This window comes from Planococcus citri, chromosome 1 (genome assembly GCF_950023065.1).
Source record: "Planococcus citri chromosome 1, ihPlaCitr1.1, whole genome shotgun sequence".
Taxonomy (NCBI): domain Eukaryota; kingdom Metazoa; phylum Arthropoda; class Insecta; order Hemiptera; family Pseudococcidae; genus Planococcus; species Planococcus citri.
The window spans coordinates 7,427,637-7,454,017 of record NC_088677.1 but is presented as its reverse complement, the minus strand read 5'-3'; the positions used below and the strand labels follow the sequence as shown (position 1 = coordinate 7,454,017).

The 26,381-nt window shown below is 35.8% G+C and overlaps 1 protein-coding gene across 2 annotated transcripts in view; it reads left to right on the top strand.

Moving 5' to 3' along the window:
* The window catches only part of LOC135846476 (cytoplasmic polyadenylation element-binding protein 2-like), a 273,109-nt gene that overhangs the window by 195,272 nt on the left and 51,456 nt on the right, over positions 1 to 26,381 (top strand). For both annotated transcript variants that reach the window (XM_065365595.1, XM_065365588.1), the window contains exon 3: positions 23,741 to 23,947. In XM_065365595.1, coding sequence (XP_065221667.1) covers positions 23,741 to 23,947 — 207 coding nt within the window. The remainder of the gene's footprint in view (positions 1 to 23,740; positions 23,948 to 26,381) is intronic.

The window sequence follows — 26,381 nt, the reverse complement described above, 5'->3', positions numbered from 1 at the left end:
GAACTCACTGACGACCGATTCGCGTCGCGGAAGTCGCTGATGGTCGCTTTTCGGATACCCTTCGGGTACTTCGGCTTTACGGTACGAGAAATCGGTGCGAAATTTACCATAGGTGATGGGCGTACGACGACTTACGCTGGTCAGGTCGGTACGCATCGAATCCCAATGCGATTGAGGCGCCGCTGGGGCCGGTGCCGCGGATTGACTGACCACTGATCGGGCTGTCGACGTGTGTGATCGTTCGGTGCAATACGAATCTCGCCGGCTGGACATGCCACTCGTGTCACGAAGCGATGGTGTCCGGCCTAGCACAACAGACGTCGTTCTAGGCTGCACTATAGACGAACCTCTTGCGGAGTTATTCATCGGCTGGCTTCACTTTGGTTCGATTTTCCGAGCAGGGGAGGGGGGTGAATTTTGACGGTCGTGATAATGGCGAAGATGCAGATGCTGCTGGATGGTGGTTATTTTTTTTCTCAACTTGTTGCGAATTTTGAAGTCGAACATACGCGTTTTAGGCATGTGCGCGGGTAGGGTTATACGGTTTGTGTGTAAAAAGGGCGCTCGTCGTCAATAGTAGGGTGTCGCCGATGGTCGTTAATTTGCTTAGCAATCGCACGCTGGAGTTTTGTACTGCACGAGTGAGATGTATTTCGTTGTAAGATCACATCCGGTGAGCATATACTATAAGTCGAGGAACAGTGGAAAAGGCAATGGTTAAGTTATTCGGATCGCTTCCAACTCGATTCTCCCCTGAATTCCTGCAAATTGGACGACAGCAATGTCGCTACGAGACGAAGGACAGAATTATTTGCAGCTGGTTCCCTTTTTTTAGTCAGTCAAAAGGAAATTCCGAACAAAGCGAGAGAACTTGTAGAATTAGAATCTACCTTCCAGATGAATTTTCCTTTACTTTTTAGCAGCCATTTTTGCCTAAAAACGTAACCGCAAAAAATGCACTCGATCACCTGAAACTTCGACTGGTGATGTTTTTGCATTCTCTTCCGAGCTGGCTTTTTCCTGTTAGGTTTAATTCTTTCTTCCAATTTGAATATCGTATCTCTTTCAAGTTGAATTGGTCTTAAAGAGCTATCAAAGTTTATAAATTTTGCAGCAAAACTCGCCTTCATTGAGACGTCGAAAAATCCACCAATTCAAGTTCCCGAAACTATGTAAGCAAGCGAAACCTCCCCCCTCATGTATTTCTCATAATTCACGAGAAATTGCAGAAAAACAGCGAAGAACTCGAGAAAATTAAAGAAAGATGAAAAAACGCTTAAAACTTAGCCAAGGGTGAAAAACTGCATTATAAACGCGAGTAATATATAATTGAAAAATAAAAATTTCACGATTAAACGAACGACAGCTATTTAGCAAAAAAGATGAACTTCGTAAAGAATGTAAATTTATTTTAATTACTCGGCGAGTTAGTTTTTTCGTCAAAAGACTTTATGTACGAGGGTCAGAGAGAGAGAAAGAGAAAGCGAAAGCGAAAAAAAAAAAAAGCCACCTATATTATTATACACGACGAAAAGACGAAAGAAAAGATAGTATAACTCGAGTAAAATATCTTTTGGTAACGCGAGCTAGAACCCGAGCTCGGTCCTCGTTCTTTCATTAATTTACTGATTTACTCCGCGGCGATGATGTCCCGTATAGGGGAAGGGAATGGTAAAGAGAGGTAGTTTTTCAAAAAGCTCTGGCAGGGTTTCTTTTTTTCGCGTCAGGTATACTCTCATCTTTTATATTGAAATTATTATAACCACCTTGGCGATTCGAGCAGAATTTTTAATTACGTATTTTTTCGTACGGTTTTTTTCTCTTTTAAAAAATATATTTTGTTGGCTTTTGTGTTCTTCTATAATATCTATAGTTACACAGCTTTACACCTTTTTTTCGGTTGCCATTTTGTGATTTTTTTCAAGAGTTCGCGATGCACTGGCGAGGAATTTTTTTCTCGAAAATTGGTTCAAAGTTGCGAATTCACGCGAGCGTGAGTGAATATCGGCGACATATAATATTGTAGGTGTGCCTCATCGTTGTACATACAAACGTAAAATTTCAATTCACAGATGAAAGGCATCCTGGTATAAAATTACTTTTATCGAGAAACAGCTCGACGCAGCGCGTAATTAGGAATTTGCTCGCCGCTTTGTTCTAGTTCAAAGAAATGCAGACAAAGGACATGGCTGACTGAGAGGGCGAAGAAGGGTTCAGAAGGAAACACCAACCAGGTTTTGATACAGCTAATGGATGACGACGGTTTGATGACTGGCGTCGAATAAAAAATAATGCTCCGAGTAAATGCATAGTGCACAGTGCCTATAGTAGGGTAAATTAGCGAACGCTCTTGATGTTTCGTAAAGTACAGCAAGGGGGAGGGGGAGGTGAATATCGTCGCATTGGAAGTATACGAAAAAGTGGAAAATTCCAACGACGATTCTGTGTACGTATCGTAAGTGCTGTGAAAGCGAAGAATTGGCAAAAATGGAGTAAAAGTATCCTCTTATTGAGCCGAATTTTCTTTTATTGTTGTGATACAGTTTAAGTACAAGTTTGGAGTTTGGTGGGAGGAGAAGAACTGAAATAATGCCAATTTTGAAAATAATTGATCGAAATTAATTTCTGAAGATGCGAACCGGTTAGCAACGAAGAGAAAACTGTTCGAATTTTTTACGTTGGGTGTCAAAACACAAATGTGTGATTTGACCTCTGAAATCTAATTTTATTGGGTATTTGTTCGAAAGCCACTACTAAGTTGAGAGAAAGGATACTCCTGAATTTTCAAATTTCCCTCATCGTGAGGCAAAATATCAGTAATTTGACTGCCCCCCCCCGTATTCCCAAATCTTATTTTGGAATCAATTCGCTCGGAAACTTTGAAGCGCAGCAGCTGGGAAAGGGTAGGGGAGGGGGATTAATTTCAGGACTTGAAAATTTCCTACGTTAGTGGTTAAAATAAGTAGGGTGTGATTCGACCTTTTCGATGTTATTCTACCTACTTGTAATAATTTATTCGTCTGAAAAGGACAAATGGTCTGAAATTAAGGGAGAGGGGGAGGGAGGTACTTGAAATGTTTAAAATTGCTATGTCTGGTTTCAAAATGTTGGCATACTTATTGTTAGTCTTTTCTAATTAAAGAGTCGATATCATGATTCAGAGTTGAGATTTTTGAAGGACTCACTTTTTAGACTCCAAGTCTCAATTCTCAAGGGCTCGCTTCATCTCGATATTTTTGGTAAATGACTAGTCATTTTTTTGGTAAATTACCAGTCATTTTTTTTGGTAATTTACCCGGGCATTTTTTTGGGAAATTACCAGTTCTTTTTTTGGTAAACTACTAGTAATTTTTCTGGTAAATTACTAGTCATTTTTTGGGTAAATCACCAGTCATTTTTTGATAAATTACCAGTAATTTTCTGGTGGATTACCAGTAATTTTTTGGTTGAATACCAATCATTTTTTTGGTAAATTACCAGTCATTTTTTTTGGTAATTTACCGGGCATTTTTTTTTGGTAAATTACCAGTAATTTTTTGGTTGATTACCAGTAATTTATTTGGTAAATTACCAGTAAATTTTTGGTAATTACAAGTGAATTTTTGGTAAATTACCAGTCATTTTGTTTGGTAATTTACCATTCATTTTTTTGGTAAACTACTAGTAATTTTTCTGGTAAATTACTAGTGATTTTTTTGGTAAATCACCAACCATTTTTTGATAAATTACCAGTCATTTTTTTGGTAGATCACCAGTCATTTTTTGATGAATTTCCAGTGATTTTTTGGCAAATTACCAGTTAACTTTTCGTAAATTACCAGTAATCTTTTGGTTGATTACCAGTCATTTTTTAATTTCCAGTGATTTTCTTGGCAAATTACCAGTAATTTTTTGGTTGATTACCAGTAATTTATTTGGTAAATTACCAGTAAATTTTTGGTAATTACAAGTGAATTTTTGGTAAATTACCAGTCATTTTGTTTGGTAATTTACCATTCATTTTTTTGAGGAAATTACCAGTCATTTTTTTGGTAAACTACTAGTAATTTTTCTGGTAAATTACTAGTGATTTTTTTGGTAAATCGCCAACCTTTTTTTGATAAATTACCAGTAATTTTTTGGTTGATTACCAGTAAATTTTTGGTAAATCACCAGTCATTTTTTGAAGAATTTCCAGTGATTTTTTTTGGCAAATTACCAGTAATTTTTTGTTTGATTACCAGTAATTGTTTGGTTGAATACCAGTAATTTTTTTGGTAAATTACCAGTAAATTTTTGGCAAATTAACAGTCATTTTGTTTTGGTAATTCACAGCCATCACAGGGCATTTTTTTTGGGAAATTACCAGTAATTTTTTTGGTAAACTACTAGTAGTACATACTTTTTTTGGTAAACTAGTAATGTGTTTGGTAAATCACCAGTCATTTTTTGATAAATTACCAGTAATTTTTTGGTTGATTACCAGTAATTTTTCTGGTAAATTACCAGTAAATTTTTGGTAAATTACCAGTAAATTTTTGGTAAATTACCAGTAAATTTTTGGTAAATTACCAGCAATTTTTTTGGTTATTAACCAGTAGTTTTTTGGTTAATAACCAGTAATTTTTTGATCACCTTAATTTTTTGGTAAATTACCAGTAATTTTTTGGAAGATTATAAATTTGACCATAAGTGCGCAAATTTTTTTACAATTTTTTGTTGCTTTATTTCACATGGTTTGTCGAGGTCTGCCATAAAATTACATTTTGGTCAAGAGGTACCAGTTTTGGCCCATTTTGGCAAAGAAACCCCGTTTTGGCCGAGAGGTTCCTTTTCTCAGTCGCGAAGTAAAACAAGCTCCCGGGTTGTAAAACTACTTTCACTTGAATCTTACTCACCTTACATGTCGATTATGCGAAAAAACTGAAAAAGTATTTTTTGGTCTGGAGGTCCCTTTTTCGAGTCGCCATCACTGTATTACCTACTGGCAATTTTTTGGTCAAATAGACAAATACTATAATAATTTTTTTTTGGTAACTACTCCAACTTGTGGTAATTTGTCAATGCTTTTTCGTAAATTACATGTAAATTCTGGTAAATTACTGGTAATTTCTGGTAATTAGCCGACGCTTTTTGGTAAATTACCAGTAATTTTTTGTAAATTTTACATAATTTTTTTTTGTGAATTTCTAGGAATTTTTCATCAATTTATATACCTACTGGTGATTTTGGGTGAATTTTTGGTAAATTTCTAGTACATTGCTGGGATTTTTTTTGTAAATTATGTAAAATTCCTTGTGAACTACTTGTTAATGCACGTGAATAAATTATTCGATCGGTAATTTGAATTGTTAAAATTATGTCAAATTCTCAGGAAGTACTTCGCTGACATTTTGTACTGCTTTTTTGAGAATTTGAAAGAAATCCGGTAGAGGTCTCTAAGTTTTGGCTTATAAAAATTGTAATTCGTTTGCGAACGATTCATTTTCAAAGTAGACAAGCCTGATCCTGATTAGCTCATTACGAATTACATACCTCGAATCAAAAATTCAATCCGTTGACCTCAGCTCTGAGAACAGATCGTTGCTTTTACACAGCATTATTTTAGCTGGTGCCCCAATAGATGTTTTTTTTAATCGTCGGAAATTCGCTCAAAAAAAAAGGTAGTATTACGTTTCAGAACGCGTATACTCGATGAAACTACTAATGTTTTGCGCGCTAATTAAAACGACGAAGCGGAAAATATCTTCTCTTCGTCGAAGTATTAATAATAATGAGAAGATACGACAAAGCGGAGGAGGAGGAGGAGGAGGAGGACGACGACGACGATGAGACGAAACGAGGCGCATCGCAACGTGTTTCGCAAGGCGCCAAGAATGCAGTGTGATTTACCCTTTTGTCGTGCGCCTTTTTTGAAAAGATTCAGTGGCCCGACCCGACATGTACGCTCAAAATGATGCTAAACATTATACGGTCTTGCAAATGTAGTAATAATAATATATTATACGAAGGTAGAGGTACTACGTGCACGTGAATTGGCAAAATGACGCTTTTCTCGCATGCTCTCGTTTGGGCTGAAATTAAAAGGTGAAAAAGCGTGGCTGTCGACGAGAGTAATTTTGAAGCATTTTGTGCGCGATGCTCTGTCTCTCTCTTTCTCTCTCTCTCTCTGCTCTTGAGCTATCTCATCTCAGTATGTAGGGTATTCGTTGTATGTGTTCGACACGACGACGATGATGACGAGGCGAACGATGAACGTGCTCTCTGCGTATAGTTCAATTATTATCGTCGAATTAATTGTCGATATATGTAAACGACGTTGTCGATAGTAGTTCGCAAATTGACCTATTCGCAAGCGAAACGTACAAGATAGAAGATACAATATACTCGTAGTCGTAGCTTAGCTTGAACATATTATACGAGTACATTTTGCCTCCTCGTACTGAAAAAAAATCCCGAAGAGCTGGTCGTAATTTTAAATTAGCACAGCTTTACGTCGTCGCGTATTTTAATAGCGTTGTGCCATAGTGGTGGCTTTTGACGTAAACGCGTATCCCAGCTCGGAGCTTTTTTTTTGCTTTTTTTTTTATCACCGAGTGCTGCTACACGTTTTCTATAAATGAAATGCGTCTCACGAATGTTTGTTACCTTTTAATATACGAATCCCCCTTTGCCTCTTCTGCACGAGCCGCGCAGTGTTCGGATGTATACGTCGAACAATACACACCTACGTAATGAAAAATGGAAAACGGTTGATGAGAATTAAAAAACCAGGAGAAGAAAAAACCGGGGAGAAAAGCTCGATTGTTTTTATTACAACAACGGCGACGACGACGACGACGTAGCGACGCTCGAGACTCGTGTGATAGATGCGAAAATAGGGTATTTCTTTGTCGAGATTTCGCTGTGTCTTGTGGAGGTGTTGAGGTTTTTTTTTTGTTGTCATGTCGAGAGTTTAAAAATAGGAGTGTTGAATTTTTTGGTTCTGATTTTTCAGTGTATGAATCTTCTGGGATGGAGAAAAGTTATGGGTCGGAAGGGGGGGGGGGTCCTGATTTCAGTGATGTTGAGTTGAATTTGTTCAGAAATTTTCATCTTATGTCTTCTTTGATCTATGTTTGATCACTTGTGAAGAATCGAACTTGTGTGTCTTGAATCGTTCGCGAACGACAGAGTGAAAAACAGTCCTGTTGAAATCGCTGGCTGTAAATGAACTTTTCCATTTCTTGGGTTCGAATCGTTCGAGAATGATTGACAGATAATTGACTCGAGTAGTTCGTGAAGGACTTAGTCATTTTTAGACGAATCGTTTTCGAACGATTGAGTAGACAATTTTGGCGAAAAATGAGGACTTTCTGACTATTTCGGTAGAAATTGGAGGACTATTTAATAATCTATTTGGCAAAAAATGAAGACGTTTCAACAATTTAGGTCAATATGAGGACTTTTTTACAATTTTGGCGAAAAATTGAGACTTTGGCAATTTTGGCGAAAAATAAATAGGCAGTTTTTGACAATTCAGGTAGAAATGAAGTAATTTTTAATAATTTTAGCAAAAGTGAGAAATTTTTGAAATTTTTGGCAAAAATAAGGACTTTTTAACTATTTTGGCAAAAAATTGAGATTTCTCAACAAATTTGGGAGAATTGACTTTTTATTCTCAAATTCTGGTAAACATGAGGACTTTTTGGTAACTTTGGTAAAATTATGGACTTCTTGATAATTTTAGTGAAAATAAAGAATTTTCGGCAAAAATAGGTGTTATGCAAAATTTGTAACTTTTCGACTATTTTGAGAAAAATTGACTTTTTTTCCTAGAAAATTTTGGTAAACATAAGAACTTTTTGGCAATTTTTCTAGAAATAAGGAGTTTTTGATAATTCTGGCAAAAATGCAGAATTTCTGACAGTCTTGGAGAAAATGAGGACTTTTCATCAATTTATATTGAAGTGTGTGTTTTAGGGGGGGGGGGGTGGTAAAAATAAAGAATTTTTTTGGCAATTGTTGCAAAAAAATGAAACAATTTTGAGAAAAATTGACTTTAAAAAGAGTTCTGGTAAACATATAAAATTTTAGCAATTTCTTCAAAAATCTGGACTTTTTGATAATTTTGGCAAAAATGAGAAATTTTTGACAATTTTGGGAAAATAAAAAGTTTTTACCAATCAAATTTTATTGAAGTGTCGACTTTTTGTTAATTTTGGTAGATAATAAAAGTGAACCTTTTGCCAATTGTAGCAGAAATGAAGACTTTTTTGTCAATTTTGGTAAACTTTGGGACTTTTTGACAACTGGGCAAAAATGGGAACTTGAATGTACATTCTAATAAAAATGAGTTTTCTTTAACAACTTTTGGAAAAATGTGTAATTTTTGACTTTTTTGCAAAAAAAAGGACTTTTTGATGGTTTTTGGAGAAATTGGGCTTTTTTTTAAATTTTGGTAAACACATTTACAAGGACTTTTTGGAAACTTTTCTAAAAAAGAGGGCATTTTTATAAATTTGGTCAAAATAAAGAATTTTTAACAATTTTGGAAAAATTAAGGACTTTTTGTCAATTAAGAGTAAAAATTATAGACTTTTTGACAATTCAAAAGAGATAAGGACTTTTTTATCAATTTTGGTAAAAATCGGGACTTTTTGACAACTTTTGACAAAAATGGTCACTTTTATGTAGGTACATTCTAAATTTCTTTGACAATTTTTAAAAAATTGTGTAATTTTTGACATATTTGCAAAAAAAGCACTTTTTGATGGTTTTGGGAGAAATTGGGCCTTTTTTTAAAATTTTTGATAAACACGAGGACTTTTTTTGGAAATTTTTCTAGAAATGGAGACTTTTTTGTAATTTGGATAAAAATAGGAAATTTCTGACAATTTCGGAAAGATTACGGACTTTTTGTCTATTTTTGGTAAAAATGTGGACTTTTTGACGATTTTTGTAAAAACGAGGACTTTTTGACAACTTTTGTCAAAAATGGAGTCTGTAATGAAAATTCTAATAAAAATGAGTAATTCTAATAAAAATGAGTTTTCTTTTGCAATTTTTGAAAAATTCTTCAATTTTTGACATTTTCGAGAAAAAAAAGACTTTTTGATGGTTTTGGTAGAAATTGGACTTTTTTTTGAAATTTTGGTAAACTCGAGGACCTTTTAGAAATTTTCTAGAAATGAAGACTAATGTAATTTAGATAAAAACAGGAAATTTCTGACAATTTCGAAAAAATTAGGGACTTTTTGTCTATTTTTGGTAAAAATGTGGACTTTTTGACGATTTTTGTAAAAACGAGGACTTTTTGACAACTTTTGTCAAAAATGGAGTCTGTAATGAAAATTCTAATAAAAATGAGTAATTCTAATAAAAATGAGTTTTCTTTTGCAATTTTTGAAAAATTCTTCAATTTTTGACATTTTCGAGAAAAAAAAGACTTTTTGATGGTTTTGGTAGAAATTGGACTTTTTTTTGAAATTTTGGTAAACTCGAGGACCTTTTAGAAATTTTCTAGAAATGAAGACTAATGTAATTTAGATAAAAACAGGAAATTTCTGACAATTTCGAAAAAATTAGGGACTTTTTGTCTATTTTTGGTAAAAATGTGGACTTTTTGACGATTTTTGTAAAAACGAGGACTTTTTGACAACTTTTGTCAAAAATGGGGTCTGTAATGAAAATTTTAATAAAAATGAGTTTTCTTTGGCAATTTTTGAAAAATTCTTTAATTTTTGACATTTTTGCGAAAAAAAAGGACTTTTTGATGGTTTTGGTAGAAATTGGGCCTTGTTTTGAAATTTTGGTAAACTCGAGGACATTTTAGAAATTTTTCTAGCATTGAAGACTTTTCTGTAATTTAGATAAAAATGGAAAATTTCTGACAATTTCGGAAAAATTAAGAACTTTTTGACAATTATTGTTAAAAATGTGGACTTTTTGACAACTTTTTTGGCAAAAATAGGGTCTTTCATGAAAATTTTTATAACATTGAGTTTTCTATGGCAATTTTTGACATTTTTGCCAAAAAAAAGACCTTGTGATAGTTTTAGCGAAAATTGTGGCTTTTTCAAAAAAATTTCGGTGAACATGAGGAATTTTCAATGTAGTATAAAAAAATGAAAATAACACATTCTGATTTGATTGAGAACTTTTTTTCTAGAAATGAGAGCTTTTTTGTTATTTTGGTAAAATGAAGAATTTTTGACAATTTTGGAAAAATTGAGCACTTTTTGTCAATTAAGGACAAAAATGTGGACTTTCTGACAACTCAACAGAAATAAGGACTTTTTTGTCAATTTTTGTAAAAATGAGGACTTTTTGACAACTTTGGCAAAAATGAAAACTTTTATAAAAATTTTGGTAAAAATGAGTTTTTTTTGACAATTTTGGCAGAAATGTGGATTTTGTGTCAATTTTGGCAAAAATGGACTTCCTTAGACAATTTTGGTGAAAATGGCGACTTCTTGGTAATTTCAGCAAAGATTGTGTCTTTTTTTATTAATTTTGCTAAAAATTAGGACTTCTCGATAGTTTTGGCAAAAATTTGCTTTATTTTAAGCATGAATAAGGCTTTTTTAAAATTTTGGCCGAAGTCAGGAATTTATTTTGGCAGTTTTAAAGAATTAGGTCTTCTTGACAATTTTGTCCAAAAAAATGAGACTTTCTTCGACACATTCGTCAAAAAACAAGATTATTCATCGTTAATTTAGACAGCTAAAACAGGACTTTTCGATAATTTTGACTAAAAATGCAACTCAAATATTTTGTCGAAAACTGAGACCTCAAATTTACGTTCAAAATGGGGTTCTAGGTGACCAAATTTTGAAAAATGGATAGTCAAGCTTTCTTCGGTCCTCTCTGCCTTTCCTGTGAGGTTTGACGAATATATCTCATGTGCTTGAAAAGTTCCTTTTGAGGTATTTCAAATTTCTTTTTTTCTATCATGAAATAAAGTACCTACATATGTGCCCAAAATTGGCGAGCTTTGAGCTTTAGAGTTAAAGTACAAAATCACGATTTGGAACTGATAAAAAATCTAGCCCATTAGAAGAAACATCCATTGCCACAATTTTAGACAATTTTTTCACTTTTTCATCTCTATTTCGAGAAATAATTTATATCTATTCAATATTCATTAGCAGAATTACGACCCCTGCGCTTCCCAAAAACAGGTGATCCGGATTAATTCCAATCCCCGAGACAATCACTTACTATACCCTCGATTATGAAATTTTCACCTACGTTTACAAGGGTCTGGCTGATATCAGGCTAAGGGTTGAGCTAGGCAATCGCTATACAGCAGGGCAGAACAGTGTATAGGCACTTCTAGAAGAGTACCAAGTCGTCGTCGACGTCGTACAGCGTCGCGACGCGGCTGCGGCACGTGGATTAGTGTTTTATGCGCTGCAAAAGGGGGAAAATGAATGGAGAAGCGGGTCATTGATCCTAGAAACGCGGAAGTGCGTACACAATTCGGTCAATAAATCTCTTCGTATAGCGCTCATTTTATTCGGGATGTGAAAATTTATTTAGTCGACTCGGTTTTCTTTCTTCTTACTCTAGCTCTCTCGCTGCTGCTGCTGCTGCGTCGTTGTTGTTTCTAGTGTTATTTTTTCAGTGCTCGAGCCGAAAAAACGCTCACCCCGGTGGGAAAAATTGGAGATATTGCCCGTTGTTGTGTGGTGCACGAATGTGATACTCGTGTACCCTGCTCGCAACCTTGTCCGTTGCGAGCTTTTCCGGTTCACTAGTCGTAAATTATAGGTGTTATGGTATCCAACGAATCGAGCTTTTGCAGCTAGCAATTTTAGTACCAACAATTTGTCCTCACGGTGCAGTGGTGGAAATTTCATATACCCTTCGGATGCTTTAAAACACGTCGAGCTCGTTTTGCAGAGATTGTTGAAAAAATTATTACCAGATGTGTTGTTGACCTTTACATTTTCATTTGGTTCCCCCTTTGGCCTTACTTTGTTAATTCCTCGGTACGATTTTCAGGTTGCTTATTTATTTGGAACTTTTTTTTCTTCTCCAAAAGGTTGCATTATTTATTATATTTTTTTAAAAGTGTAAAAACATTTTGAAACTAAGCTTTCCAGCGTGGCGTTGAGCTTTCTCTCTGTCTCTACCTCGTTAAAGCGGTTAATAAATGGAATTTTCAAAGCTATGAATTTCAAGTGGTGTGGACAAATCTCTGGTGATATTACAATTTCCATCATTATGGTATTCATGAATTTCGAAATGAATTCTTCAATTTCATTACCGATATAGAATATTCTCAACTTTACGAGCTGTTTTTCGCCTCCTGTCTTTTCCCATGGAATAGTATCGCGATAGCTATTGCTTTTGTATATTTGCATTTTAATAAAATTGCAGTGGGAAAACGTCAATCCTTCGTTTTTTTTTCGTATTATTTTTACAAAGAAGATTACCTACGTGTGGGGAATTAGGTTGAAAAAAAACCGATCAAATCGTATTGTTTCAGGTACAATTGTGTATTATTGGTTTCTATTTTCGGAAGATTTCTCTATAGAAATTCGCAGTGTTACCTAAACTAAGGTAAAAAAAATATAAGGGTGTGATGGATTATGGCGAGTTTATGGGAAACCTATTAGTCCGGCATATGACAAGAGGAGTAATTGCACCCCCCCCCCCGCCGATCCTCCGGGACAACTTTTTTCTTAAAGGGGACATCCTACGGAACATTTTAAAGCAAACTTGCCAAAAAAAAAGTTGGCCTTACTTACAAAATGGCGGCCATTTTGATTGACAGGTCAGCCGAAATCGTAGATTTTGCATTTTAACTTAGGACTTGCACGAACTTTTTCAAACTTTACAAAGATAGATTGAAAGATCATGCAAAAATTTGTCACCTGTCAAAATTTCAAGTGCTAAAGTGCGTTTTTCGATTTTTGGTGAATTTTTGAAAATCGAACTTAGGGCCAAAAATGAGGGAAAAAATCAAAATTTTACCAAATTGACCAAGAAAGCTGAAATTTGGGATGTACCCTATTTTCGACATGCCAAATCGATTGGAAACGGTTTCGACCCGTTTTGAGCAGTTCTGGAGCATCCAGAAGATTTTTGAAACTCGAAATTCCCACAAAATTTCATCAAATTGGAGTTGTAAAGCTAAAATTTATTCTAAAAACTAATTTCAATACGCTACGAAGTACTGCAGGTGAATTTCAAGTCGTTTTGGATCCTCCAGCAACTTTTTGAAAATTCCTGAAGCCTCCAGCAGATTTTTGAAACTTTAAATTTTCACAAAATTTCATCAAATGGAGATGGAAAGCTGAAATTTACTCTACACTCCAATTTTAACACCCTCTGAAGACTACTTCAGGTGGGTTCAAGTCATTTTAGGGCCTCCAGTGACTTTTTTGAAAATTACTGGAGCCTCCAGTAAATTTTTTGAAACTTTAAATTTCCCCAAAATTTCACCAAACTAAGATGGAGAGTCAGAATTCATTCTGCAAACTAATTTCAATGCGCTACGAAGTTGACTGCTGGTAAATTTCAAGTCGTTTTGGAGCCTCCAGCAACTTTTTGAAAGGTTGTATGACGTTTTTTTGTAAAATTGAAATTTCCTAAAAGTAGCTGGAAGCTTCAAAACCATTTGAAACCACCATGTAGTCTGCGAAGTAAATTTCAGCTTGCCAACTCTATTTGATAAATTATTGTTGGGGAAATTTCAAGTTTCAAAAACCTGCTGGAAGCTCCAGTTTTTTTCAAAAAAGTCACTGGAGGCCTTGAAATGACTTGAACCCACCTGAAGTCGTCTTCAGAGGGTGTTAAAATTAGAGTGTAGAGTAAATTTCAGCTTTCCATCTCCATTTGATGAAATTTTGTGAAAATTTAAAGTTTCGAAAATCTGCTGGAGGCTCCAGTAATTTTCAAAAAAAGTCACTGGAGGCCCTGAAATTACTTGAACCCACCTGAAGTCGTCTTCAGAAGGGTGTTAAAATTGGAGTGTAGAGTAAATTTCAGCTTTCCATCTCCATTTAATGAAATTTTGTGAAAATTTAAAGTTTCAAAAATCTGCTGGAGGCATCAGGAATTTTCAAAAAGTCGCTGGAGGCTCCAAAACGACTTGAAATTCACCTGCAGTACTTCGTAGCGTATTGAAATTAGTTTTTAGAATAAATTTTAGCTTTACAACTCCAATTTGATGGAATTTTGTGGGAATTTCGAGTTTCAAAAATCTGCTGGAGGCTCCAGAACTGGTCTAAACGGGTTGAAACCGTTTCCAATCGATTTGGCATGTCGAAAATAGGGTATATCCCAAATTTCAGCTTTCTTGGTCAATTTGGTAAAATTTTGATTTTTTCCCTCATTTTTGGCCTAAGTTCGATTTTCAAAAATTCACCAAAAATCGAAAAACGCACTTTAGCACTTGAAATTTTGACAGGTGATGAATTTTTGCATGATCTTTCGATCTACCTTTGTAAAGTTTGAAAAAGTTCGTGCAAGTCCTATGTTAAAACGCAAAATCTACGATTTCGGCTGACCTATCAATCAAAATGGCCGCCATTTTGTAAGTAAGGCCAACTTTTTTTTTGGCAAGTTTGCTTTAAAATGTTCCTTAGGATGTCCCCTTTAAGAAAAAAGTTGTCCCGGATGATCGGCGGGGGGGGGTGCAATTACTCCTATTGTCATATGCCGGACTATATACAAAATTGATTTCAGAGTTCTCGTTCGTCGTATCGTGCTTCTATCATGAAATGCATTTCACTGCAGGATAATTTCTTCGTCGAAAAAGCTCAATCCGATCAGATCTATTCACGGTTCGTGTTTCAGTGTACGTTCGTATCAGCTACTCGTATTCGATGGTTGGCAAGGAAATGGTTAATAATGGTTAAAGACCTTACGTAACATTACCATTAATCCGGCACAATACGAGGAAACGTGCGGCAAACGGTGGTCGTTCGAGACCGCGTCGTATCAATTATCGAATTTGCTAGTATAAAATACTCGCACTCGCAGGGAGGTTGCAGCATCGAGCTCCTTTCTTCCTCATAATGCCTCAAATCGTTGAAAATATTTCTTTACGCGTTTTCATTTCGTGAAAATGGAAATATTTCGTCGATAATTCCTCCACACCGTTGGTTCGTTGATACTTTGGAAATATGTGGTAGGTATTCGTCTCTTTTTGCATCGTGCTGGCAACGAAATATGTCACACGCCATTTTCAAATCTCAACTCAACCATGCGGTAAATACGACGCGTGAATGACGTTCGTTCCGCGAGCAAAGGATTAAATTCGACGCCCATCAGCGTCAGTGCCATCATCCTTCGCTCTTACCATACCTTAAGCTTCGACTTGCGAGATTTTTTTCCCCGAAATTTTCCATCCTTCCTGGTTCGACCCCAAAACTAGGTAGGATAATCTGACAACAACGTAGCAGCGCTGGGCGTCAACTTCGATACTTTTAAAATTTATATCGTACGCGAGAATATCGAAGAATTTTTCATATTTTTTTTTACTTCTCATGACGATGTAGGTATCTATATGTTCGTTTCGTATACGCCGAAGAATATGAGTGTATGGATATTAGATATGCACGAGTACGCGAAGTGTGTCTTTCCAACAATTCGGGCGAATCGAGTGTTTTAACTTGGGTCGTCGCGTTGGACGACCGGAAACGACAGGAAATACAAATGAGCCTTTTCAACAATTTGGCTCATTACTGCGAGTCAAACGTACAGTCTGTTTTCGCGAATTTTCGAGTGCCATAGGTCGAACACTCGCAATTCACTTGGACTGACAAACGCGGTCATGCTTACTCAATCACCTCGAAACTTATTCGATTTTTCGCGAACGATTCGTAATAAAAATTATTTGGTTGTTTGAGAACGATTCGTGCACGACTGATTCGAATCTTTCATGAAAAAATATAAAATAAATGTGAATCGTTCGCAAACGAACAATTAGCACTGAAAACGTCTGGATTGTATTGACCAGATCATTCAAAAACGAATCGACTTGAAAATGATTCAGTCGTTCACGAACGATTCACATGGGAAATGATTTAGTAGTTGTTCGGGAACGATGTGTCATGAAAATGATTCAGTCGTTCGCGAACGAATCGTCATGAAACTGATTCAATCGTTCACGAACGATTCGAGATGAAAATGATTCAGTCGTTCACGAACAATTCACATGGAAAATGATTTAGTATGTAGTTGTGCAGGAACGATGTGCCATGAAAATGATTCAGTCGTTCACGAACGATTCATATGGAAAATGATTTAGTAGTTGTTCAGGAACGATCTGTCATGAAAATGATTCAGTCGTTCGCGAACGATTCGTCATGAAAATGATTCAATCGTTCGCGAACGATTCGTGATGAAAAAGATTCGGTCGTTCACAAACAATTCACATGGAAAATTATTAAATAGTTGCACAGGAACGATGTGTCATGAAACTGATTCAGTCGTTCACGAACGATTCACATCGAAAATGATTCAATCGTTCACGAACGATTTGCCATAAGAAATGATTCAGCCGTTCGCGACCGATTCGTGATGAGAAAGATTCAGTCATTCGCGGACGAATTGGGATGAAAATGATTCAGTCGTTCGCGAAAGATTCGTCATGAAAATGATTCAAGATCGTTCGCGAAAGATTCGTCATGAAAATGATTCAATCGTTCGCGAACGATTCGTCATGAAAATGATTCAGTCGTTCACGAACGATTCACATGGAAACTTATTAAGTAGTTGTACAGGAACGATGTGTCTTGAAAATGATTCAGTCGTTCACGAACGATTCACATGAAAAATGATTTAAAAGTTGTTCAGGAACGATTTGTCATGAAAATGATTCAGTCGTTCCTCGTTCGTGAACGATTCACATCGAAAATGATTCAATCGTTCTCAAACGATTTGCCATAAGAAATGATTCAGTCGTTCGCGACCGATTCGTGATGAAAAAGATTCAGTCATTCGCGGACGAATTGGGATGAAAATGATTCAGTCGTTCACGAACGATTCACATGGAAAATGATTTAGTCGTTCATGAACGATTCGTCATGAAAAAATGATTCAATCGTTCACGAACGATTCGTCATGAAAATGATTCAGTCGTTCACGAACGATTCACATGAAAATGATTCAATCGTTCGCGAACGATTCGTGATGAAAATGATTCGGTCGTTCACGAACGATTCACATGAAAAATTATTAAATAGTCGTACAGAACCGATGTGTCATGAAAATGATTCAGTCGTTCGCGAACGATTCGTCATGAAAATGATTCAATCGTTCGCGAACGATTCGTGATGAAAATGATTCGGTCGTTCACGAACGATTCACATGAAAAATTATTAAATAGTCGTACAGAAACGATGTGTCATGAAAATGATTCAGTCGTTCACGAACGATTCACATCGAAAATGATTCAATCGTTCACGAACGATTTGCCATAAGAAATGATTCAGTCGTTCGTGACCGATTCGTGATGAAAAAGATTCAGTCATTCGCGGACGATTTGGGATGAAAATGATTCAGTCGTTTGCGAACGATTCGTCATGAAAATGATTCAGTCGTTCGCGAACGATTCACATGGAAAATGGTTCAGTCGTTCACAAACGATTCATATGGAAAATGATTTAGTTGTTGTTCAGGAACGATGTGTCATGAAAATGATTCAGTCGTTCGCGAACGATTCGTCACGAAAATGATTCAGTCGTTCACGAACGATTCACATGGAAAATGATTTAGTAGTTGTTTACAAACGATGTGTCATGAATTGAAAATGATTCAGTCGTTCGCGAACGATTTGTGATGAGAATGATTCAGTCGTTCGCGAACGATTTGTGATGAGAATGATTCAGTCGTTCGCGAACGATTTGTCATGAAAATGATTCAATCGTTCGCGAACGGTTCGAATCTTTCAAGAACGACTAAATGACTCTCCAGTCTCCACTCTCTACACAAATCGTTCCCGAACGATATGTTTTGAAAATGATTCAGTCGTTCGCGAATGATCCACTTAAAAAAGAAGATCTATCTCTTACGAACGGTTCTTGTCATAGAAACCAAGCCATTTACGAACGATTCGAATATCTGACTGAACGCGATATTCAGTATAATACGTACATGTGAATCATTCGCGAATGATTGGTGCAGAAAATGACTCGATCATATTATTCTTGATTTTCTACCGAAATTTCAATCCATTTTGATGGGTCACATGACACGTTTTTCGAAAGCATAAAAAGATCACGACAGAAGTATTGTGGTCTAAAAATTCTTCAAAATTGCTTCCCCGTAAACTTTAATCCATTTTCATTAATGGCATGACAGTTTCTCAAAAATTCATAAAATCATGACCCAATTTTGACCTCAAAATTCTTCAAAAAGCTTAATACGTATTATACATTTCCGTCGAAATATTTGTATTGGAATTTTTCGCGAAGTTTTAATCAATTATTTTTGATAGGTTGCGAGGTCACTTTTGAATCCGGATCCAAATATGTCATTATTTTTCTGATTTGACCCCTACTTTGCCTTCCTCTGCTCCTTATAATGAGAATTAAGAGCTTTGAAGGTGTCAAATCGAGAAAATAAGGTCATATTCGAATTCAGCACCTTAAAAAATATAACAATCGATATGTCACATGATTCAGACGATATTTTCAGGTTTTGACCCCAATAGGGGTTGAGCACCCCCTAAATTGGGTCAAAAACTGAAAATATCAAAGAAATCGTGTGACATATCGAATACTACATTTTCGAGAGCGCTGAATACGAATATGACCTTATTTTTTCGATCCAGCCCCTTCCAAATCCCCTTTGACCCTTCATACGAAATCAAAACCTGACATTTGTCGTTCTTTTGTCTCAAACTGTATTTTGGAAATTCCAGATCTTCTAAAAGTGCCATTCAAAATCAATTTCAGAACATAGTTCGAATAAGCAGACAGACTTTTTAGGGCTGCAAAAAAGTCAGCCAACTTGGAACTATTATAGCCAGGTGGACTTTAGATGACGAGTTTTTGCAAAAAAATAAAAATAAAAATAAGAAATATTCGTCCATCTTTTCATTCTTTATCTAAACAAAAAAAAAAATTGAAAAAACATCTTAGCTTTGCAAATTTTCTCGACCCATACACGTGAGATAAAACGGTGCTTCGATAAGATTTCTATACTTTCGTCTTCGGAATAGACGAACACCAATGACAGAAATAGGGTAAAATAACCCTACATATTAAAGGGGTTCGGGCCGGAAGAATATCGAAGAGGAGATGAAAAGGTATATCGATTACAATCGGAGGTCGTACGGTGGTATTTCGCTTACTTATTATAAATAGCAACGTAATGATTCGCGTGTGTAAGCACAGCCAAGGGCTTGTCAGCTGCTCGTATCGTATCGTACTCGTACAGTTCATGACCTAACGCCATACTTTGGCACAGTTTTGAATTTTCTCTCGCTAACACATCGCGTTATGTAAGCGAGTACTTTATACTAAGTCACCTACGGTTCTTTTTGGTGGGTGGGAGGGAGGGGTAATTTGGGCAGAATTTTAATTTTTAGTCAGCTTTTTAAAAGTCCATATAGAGGTGATCCGATTCGTTGTGTTTGTGTTTACAGTAGGTACATCGAATGGGTTATATATTTATTAGGGCAACGACGAATAGCAAATAATCGATTGACTGACACCGCGAACTCGAAGCTTTATTTTCTCGCTCGTGGTTTTTTTTTACCTCGTTTATTTTTTCTTCCAATTTTTTTTTTTTTTCTAATTTCATCAAAAATGGTTTCCTGGTTAACGGCCGCGTGCTTGTTTCGTCGTCGTCGGCCTCTCTACTCTCTACTTGGGAGGCATTCACGTGCGGCGCTGTGCTTTACTTCGGTTCGCTTCGCACAAATATCGACCAATCGTCCTTGCCCACCGTGCACCACCTAACTCGTCGTGAAAGGCGAAAGGTCGATGGTGGAAACGGCTACACACAATGATGAAAAACAATAGATTTCGAAATTAAATTCGCCAATCGAAAATATTAATTTGAACGCCACGCCGCGCCGAGGAAATGACGAGCAAAGAGGCAGAAGGGATAGCGAAAGTTTTATCTTAATTTTCCAAACGTTCCAATTTCGAAAACCCCATCGTGACTATAGTTTTTTGCTTCTACGAGTATTCGAATTCTGTTCGTGGAAATAAATCTTTCTCGAGAACGAGTATTTAAGAAGGATTTATTCGTACTTGGAAATTTTTCCCAGCAGCCGAAGCATCGTCTTTGTAAAAATGAGATTCGAGAGGATGTTTTTTTGTTCTACGTTTCGAATAATTACTTACCAATTAAAATGGAGATTTCAAAAGTATAGTACATGGAGTCGCTTATACTCTGGTAAGAAATTGGTACACGAAGGCAACCCTTTTTTTGGTCTGTTGTACGAAATCAAAGTAAACTTGGTTCACTTTTTGGAGGGTGAAAAAAGCTAAGGGTATAAGAAGAAACCAACTTTTAAGTTGAACTGCGAGTTCTTTACGTACTTGGAATGAAATGAAGCAGAGAAGTATAGTTAAAGGGTCAGCCATTCGTAATGTAGCGGTTTGACTACGATTTTAAAGCACTTAATTTAAATGCAGGGTATTCGCTCTTTTGAAGAAACGAATTTCATCGCACATATTTGTATTTTAAAATTTTCAAAATCGTGTTCAAATTTTGGGTTTGAAATTTTTTATTAATGCTCAAAAAAATGTTGTGCAGCTCGTTTTGATTTTGTTCTAAAATTTAAACAGATTTTGCCATTTTCAAAAATCTCAAAAAAATCACGATCCAGTTTTGAGCTAAAAATTTCCAAAAAATGCTCAAAAAACATTTTTATCGGTTGGATTGCAGACTATACATATTCTGAAATTAATTTTGAAAGTCTTTATGGCACTTTTTGAAGATCTGGAATTTCCAAAATACGGTTTGAGACTATAGAACGACAAATTTCAGGTTTTGATTCCGTATGAAGGGTCAAAGTGAGTCTGGAAGGGGGCAGATCGAAAAAATAAGGTCATATTCGTATTCAGCGCATTCGAAAATGTAGAATTCGATATATCGCATGACATCCTCGATATTTTCAGTTTTTTGACCCTTTTAGGGGGTGCATATCCCCTTTCTCAAGGTCAAAACCCGAAAATATTGTCCATATCATGTGACATATCGATTGTTATGTTTTTGAAGGTGCTGTAGTCGAATATGACCTTACTTTTTCGATTGGGCACCTTCAAAGCTCCTAGTTTTCATTTAGAGATATTACCTAGGAGCAGAACGAGGCAATGTAGGGGTCAAATTGAAAAATACATGCCATTTTCTTGATTATCTTCTTGAAAAACGTGCTATATTCAATAACACCCAAATTTGAAAAAAATGCAGATTTTGGTTCTGTTTGAAGGGTCATAGGGGATTTGGAAGGGGTCAGATCAAAAAAATAAGGTCATATTCGTATTCAACGTCCTCAAAAATGTGGTATTTGATATGTCGCATGATTTTTGTGATATTTTCAGTTTTTGACCTTATTAGGGGGTGCTCAACCCCTTTGTTAGGGTCAAAACCTGAAAATATTGTCTGAGTCATGTGACATATCGATTGTTATGTTTTTGAAGGTGCTGAATTCGAATATGATCTTATTTTTACGATTTTACGCCTTCAAAGCGCTTAATTCTCATCATTAGCGGTAGAGGAAGGCAATGTAGGGGTCAAATGGGAAAAATAAGGTCATATTCGTATTCAGCGCCCTCGAAAATATGGTATTCGATATGTCGCATGGTTTCTTTGATATTTTCAGTTTTTGACCCTATTTGGGGATGTGCATTCACCCTTTGTTAGGGTCAAAACCTGAAAATATTGTCTGAGTCGTGTGACATATCGATTGTTATGTTTTTGAAGGCGCTGAATCCGAATATGATCTTATTTTTTCGATTTGACGCCTTCAAAGCCCTTAATTCTCATCATTAGGGGTAGAGGAAGGCAGAGTAGGGGTCAAATCGAAAAAATAAGGTCATATTCGTATTCAGCGCCCTCGAAAATATTGTATTCGATATGTCGCATGATTTCTGTGATATTTTCAGTTTTTGACCCTATTAGGGGGTGCACACCCCCTGTTAAGGTCAAAACCTGAAAATTTCGTCTGACGCATGTGACATATCGATTGATATGTTTTTGAAGGTGCTGAATTCGAATATAACCTTATTTTTTCGATTTTACGCCTTCAAAGCTCTTAATTCTCATAGTTAAGAGCAAAGGAGGGCAAAGTAGGGGTCAAATGGAAAAAAATAATGACGTCATATGATTCAGACAGTATTTTCAAATTGACTCGCTGGCTTCAGACCTTCTGAAAATGGTTCAAAACCGTTTCCAATCGATTGGGGGGGGGGTGGAGTACAATAAGATTTATAATAAATTTTAGATTTCCAACTCAGTTTGGTAAAATTTCGGGTTTCTTCCAATTTTGGCTCATGTTTTATACGAACTTTCACTAAAAATCAAAAAATCCTCTTCAGCTCCTGAAATCTCATCTACTGATGTGTTTTTCCGTGATCTTTCGATTCAACTTTATTCGTTTCAAAAATTGTTCCTCTAATTGGGATACATTCCTTATCAGAGCGAAAATCTTCGATTGAAAATCGGTCATTTTTCAACTGAAACATTCCCATTGTCCTCATCCAACCATCCCCCTTATCCTCTGAAAATTCTTATACAACAATTTCTATTTTAAAATTAAACTTCTACGCCGTCGTCGTATTTTCATTTAATTAACCCAGCAGAAAGAAGGAGTCGAAAAAAGGAGTAATTAGGGGAAGTGAAAAAGCGGTTCGCTCGAATTGGTCCGAAACCTTCGTATATAATGATCGCAGTGGGACTATAATGGAAATATATGTTGCGTGAGATTTAGTTTATGTATAGGACCAGTATATATCTACGTACAATATATAAATCGAGCATTTATATAGAAAATAGGGTCGGGTCGACTCTACGGAGCATATTTACAAAAAGGTCCAGTTCAGCTGGTGGAAAGTCGCGCAAAGACATCGACGAGACGAAGAAAAAGGGATATCTAAAAAGCTCTTTATACGGTCAGACGATAGCGATATTATAAAACATGTTTTATGGCAATAATTACCACCGTCGTTGGAAGTTAGAAATTATTGGTGTTGGTTGTCTTAAGAGTTGAGTATTTTTGGGTATTATCGCGTGTAATAATACGTTTTACGAACGCGCGTTTAACAACGAATTAAAAGAAGAAGAAGCTGATTTGAGTCGATTTTTGGTACAGTACCCTGCTTTCGTCCTTTTGTCTCGCGATATGCTCTATTTTTCACTCAACGAGTCTGCAAGCTATAAAAATTAATGCTCGATGTGTCTCGCATTATACTCGTATAATCTCGCGAATTGGTCCGTCGTCATTGTCATCGTGTGATTAACTCGAAAATTGTGTACTTATTTTCGTTGTTGTTGTTGTTGTTTTTGGTCGCGTTTACGATGTTGTTTACGATTGTGATTCAGACGAGTGTACTTAATTCATATGCTGATGCTGGGATATGGTGGAAATTTCATTCTGGTGTGCGTTGATTACGCTATAATTTGAAGGGATAAATGCAGTTTTAAAAAAAGAACGTCCTGAAAGAGGGTGATGAGGGGGGGGGGGTTAACAAGCTGACAAATTTAGAGCTATGAAATTTTTTGAAATATAACTCGATGTTTTTGATTTTTTTTTTTGATGCAATATTATTATCTAACGTAATGGTTTGATTTTGTTTGCTGATTACAGAGAGTAGACCATTCTTTCCTGGACTGGACGAACAAGCTGTGGCTGCTATAATTGAAAATCCTAGTTCTCACATCGTAGACGGACAAGTGTTCATACCATCGTTGCCGCAGGGAGCACAGTCTTCGCCGCACGCGTTGCTGCAAGAGAAAGAAGAGAAATATTCGAGAAAAGTGTTCGTCGGAGGATTACCGCCGGATATTGACGAAGGTACGTAAAACAATTGATTAAAAACTATAAGGAAATCCTTTTTAAATCGTCGGAAATTAATTAAATTTTGGTCAAATTTTGCGAAAATTGCACTAAAAAAAATGTTAAAAACACGATTTCCTATGTCTTCAAACATCCCAAGATTTTTTTTCAAGCAAGGATGTCGAAAATACCTTGTTTCAAAATTTTAAGATTTGAATGATGATTCACATAAAAATGTGAAGCGAGATCAAAAGCCATGTTATAAAAAAAATTTGTACGGGGGAGGGGGAGTTTATTTTTTTTATTCAAACTTCGAACATTTCTTGAATTTGATCGGTAAGTTTTTTATTTGGAAAAAAGAAAAAGCTCTCTAAAATGTATACCTGATTCATGTTCTAAAAGATTCAACAAATGAGCCCTTTTCTACAATTTTTTTTTTCAAAATTCCGAAAGAGGAGAAATTAATTTGATAATTTGACGTCTGATTGGAAAAAATCAGGGACTTTTTGATTCAAAGTGACGAAAAGCAGGGCAACTGCAGGTCTGACTGGCAGGATGAAAACCCTCTAAAATTGCTTAGAATTATCGATATAGAATTTTTCAGTGAAATTCTACAACATTTAGGAAAAATTGTGTGAAGAAATTCTTAAGATGTTCGAATTATGAAAAATCATTTTAAAAAAAAAAGTTCAAATTGTTGTAATGCACAAAAAATGGATGAAAATTATGCAAAAATTGAATGAAAAGTATTTAAATCATATTAAAATTATGAAAAGTTGTTGTAAAAAAATGTTTAAACAAAGTCTAAGCATAAGAGATTTATATTTAATCCCCTGAAATCTTTCAAAAACTGATGACACTTGGCAAAAATGACACAATGAAGTGTTGAAAACATCGATAATGCTGCACAATTTAAAAAATTTAAATCTTTCATCGATCACGTCTGGAGAGAAAATTTAAGAAAGAACAACGAATTTGTTTCCTTCCTACTCAAAAATAATACCGAAAGGAAGTTTATTCCTGAAAATGCTCCCTGGATGGGACGTGTCTACAAACGTTTGATTTTGTCAGTGAAGAAATGTATCAAAAGATCAGTCTCTGGCATGATTAATTTTGAAAATTCAAAAACAACTTTGAAAGAAATTGAAAACGTTTTAAATTCAAGGTTGCTAACATTTATGTGTCTGTGGTGATCTTGAAGATGTCATTACTCCAGCTCATTTCATTAGTAATCAAAGTCACATTTTAGTCGACGACCGACGACAAATTGGGTATTGTTAATATGAGATGCGAATTATTCAACATTTGGAATTCATGTAAAAAAGTATTACATACAATCGTTTCAGTCTATTTGGTATAAAGATTAGGTACCTACTTATCCAATTTACACAAAAAGGACAATTCTATACAAAGAAACACTGTTTGTCAGTATCCAGTGTTGAAGAACCTGTATTAATAGAAGAGGATGTTTTGAGGGGAAAATGGAGATTAGATGTAGTTGATCAGCTTCATATTAGCAGTGACGATGACGGAAATATTCATTCAGCAAACGTTAAAATCAAAATGGGTATCCTAACTAGACCCATTAAAAAATTGTACCCTTTAGAACTTAAAATTTACATTGTTGTTGTTTCCTTGTGAGCAGTAGGCATGTTGGCCTGTCTGCTAGGGTGTGGAACCTGTTGAAGATGAGCCTGAGGTATCAATGAGTTTCCTCCTTGGTCTCCCTCTGCTTCTCTTCCCCGTTGGTGTGTATTGGAGGACCTGTTTTGGTGATCTTGTTTCCTCCATCCTTTTGGACATGATTTTGCCAATCTTTCCTATACTGTTTCATCTTCTTCATGACTGGCTTCACTCCAAGATCTGCTGTTATTTTCTCAGATGGGACTCTGTCTCTGAGAGTCACCCTGCCATTCTCCTCATGAACTTCATCTCCGCAGCCGTTATTCTTCTTTTATCAGATTTCTTCAGTGCCCATACCTCGCTTTCATAAGTCATCATTGGTATTGCTAGGGTATTGTATACCTTCAATCTTGTTTTTTTTCACATGTTACTGCTTCTCAGGGTTCTATTTATCAGTCCTGTGACTCTCAGGAACTTTGCAATCTTTCCACCAACATCTACATCTCCCTGGTATGATATCGTGTTTCCCAGGTATTTGAAATTATTGACCTATTCAATGATTTTTCCATTAATTACAATCTTGCTTCTTACTGGTTCCTTTCCTTTGAAGGCCATTGTCTTTGTTTTCTCTGATGATGTTTTCTCTGATGATATTCTCATATCATATTTTTCTGATGTCTTTGTTAGATTGTACATTGATCTCTGTAGGTCATCTTCAATTGATCTTCTGGATTTACTGCTTGTACTGCCCTCTGTAGTTGCTCGTAGAACTCTTCGCTTTGCTCCTCTCTTCCCTCTTCTGGTGCATATTATACTCTGATTATTGTAA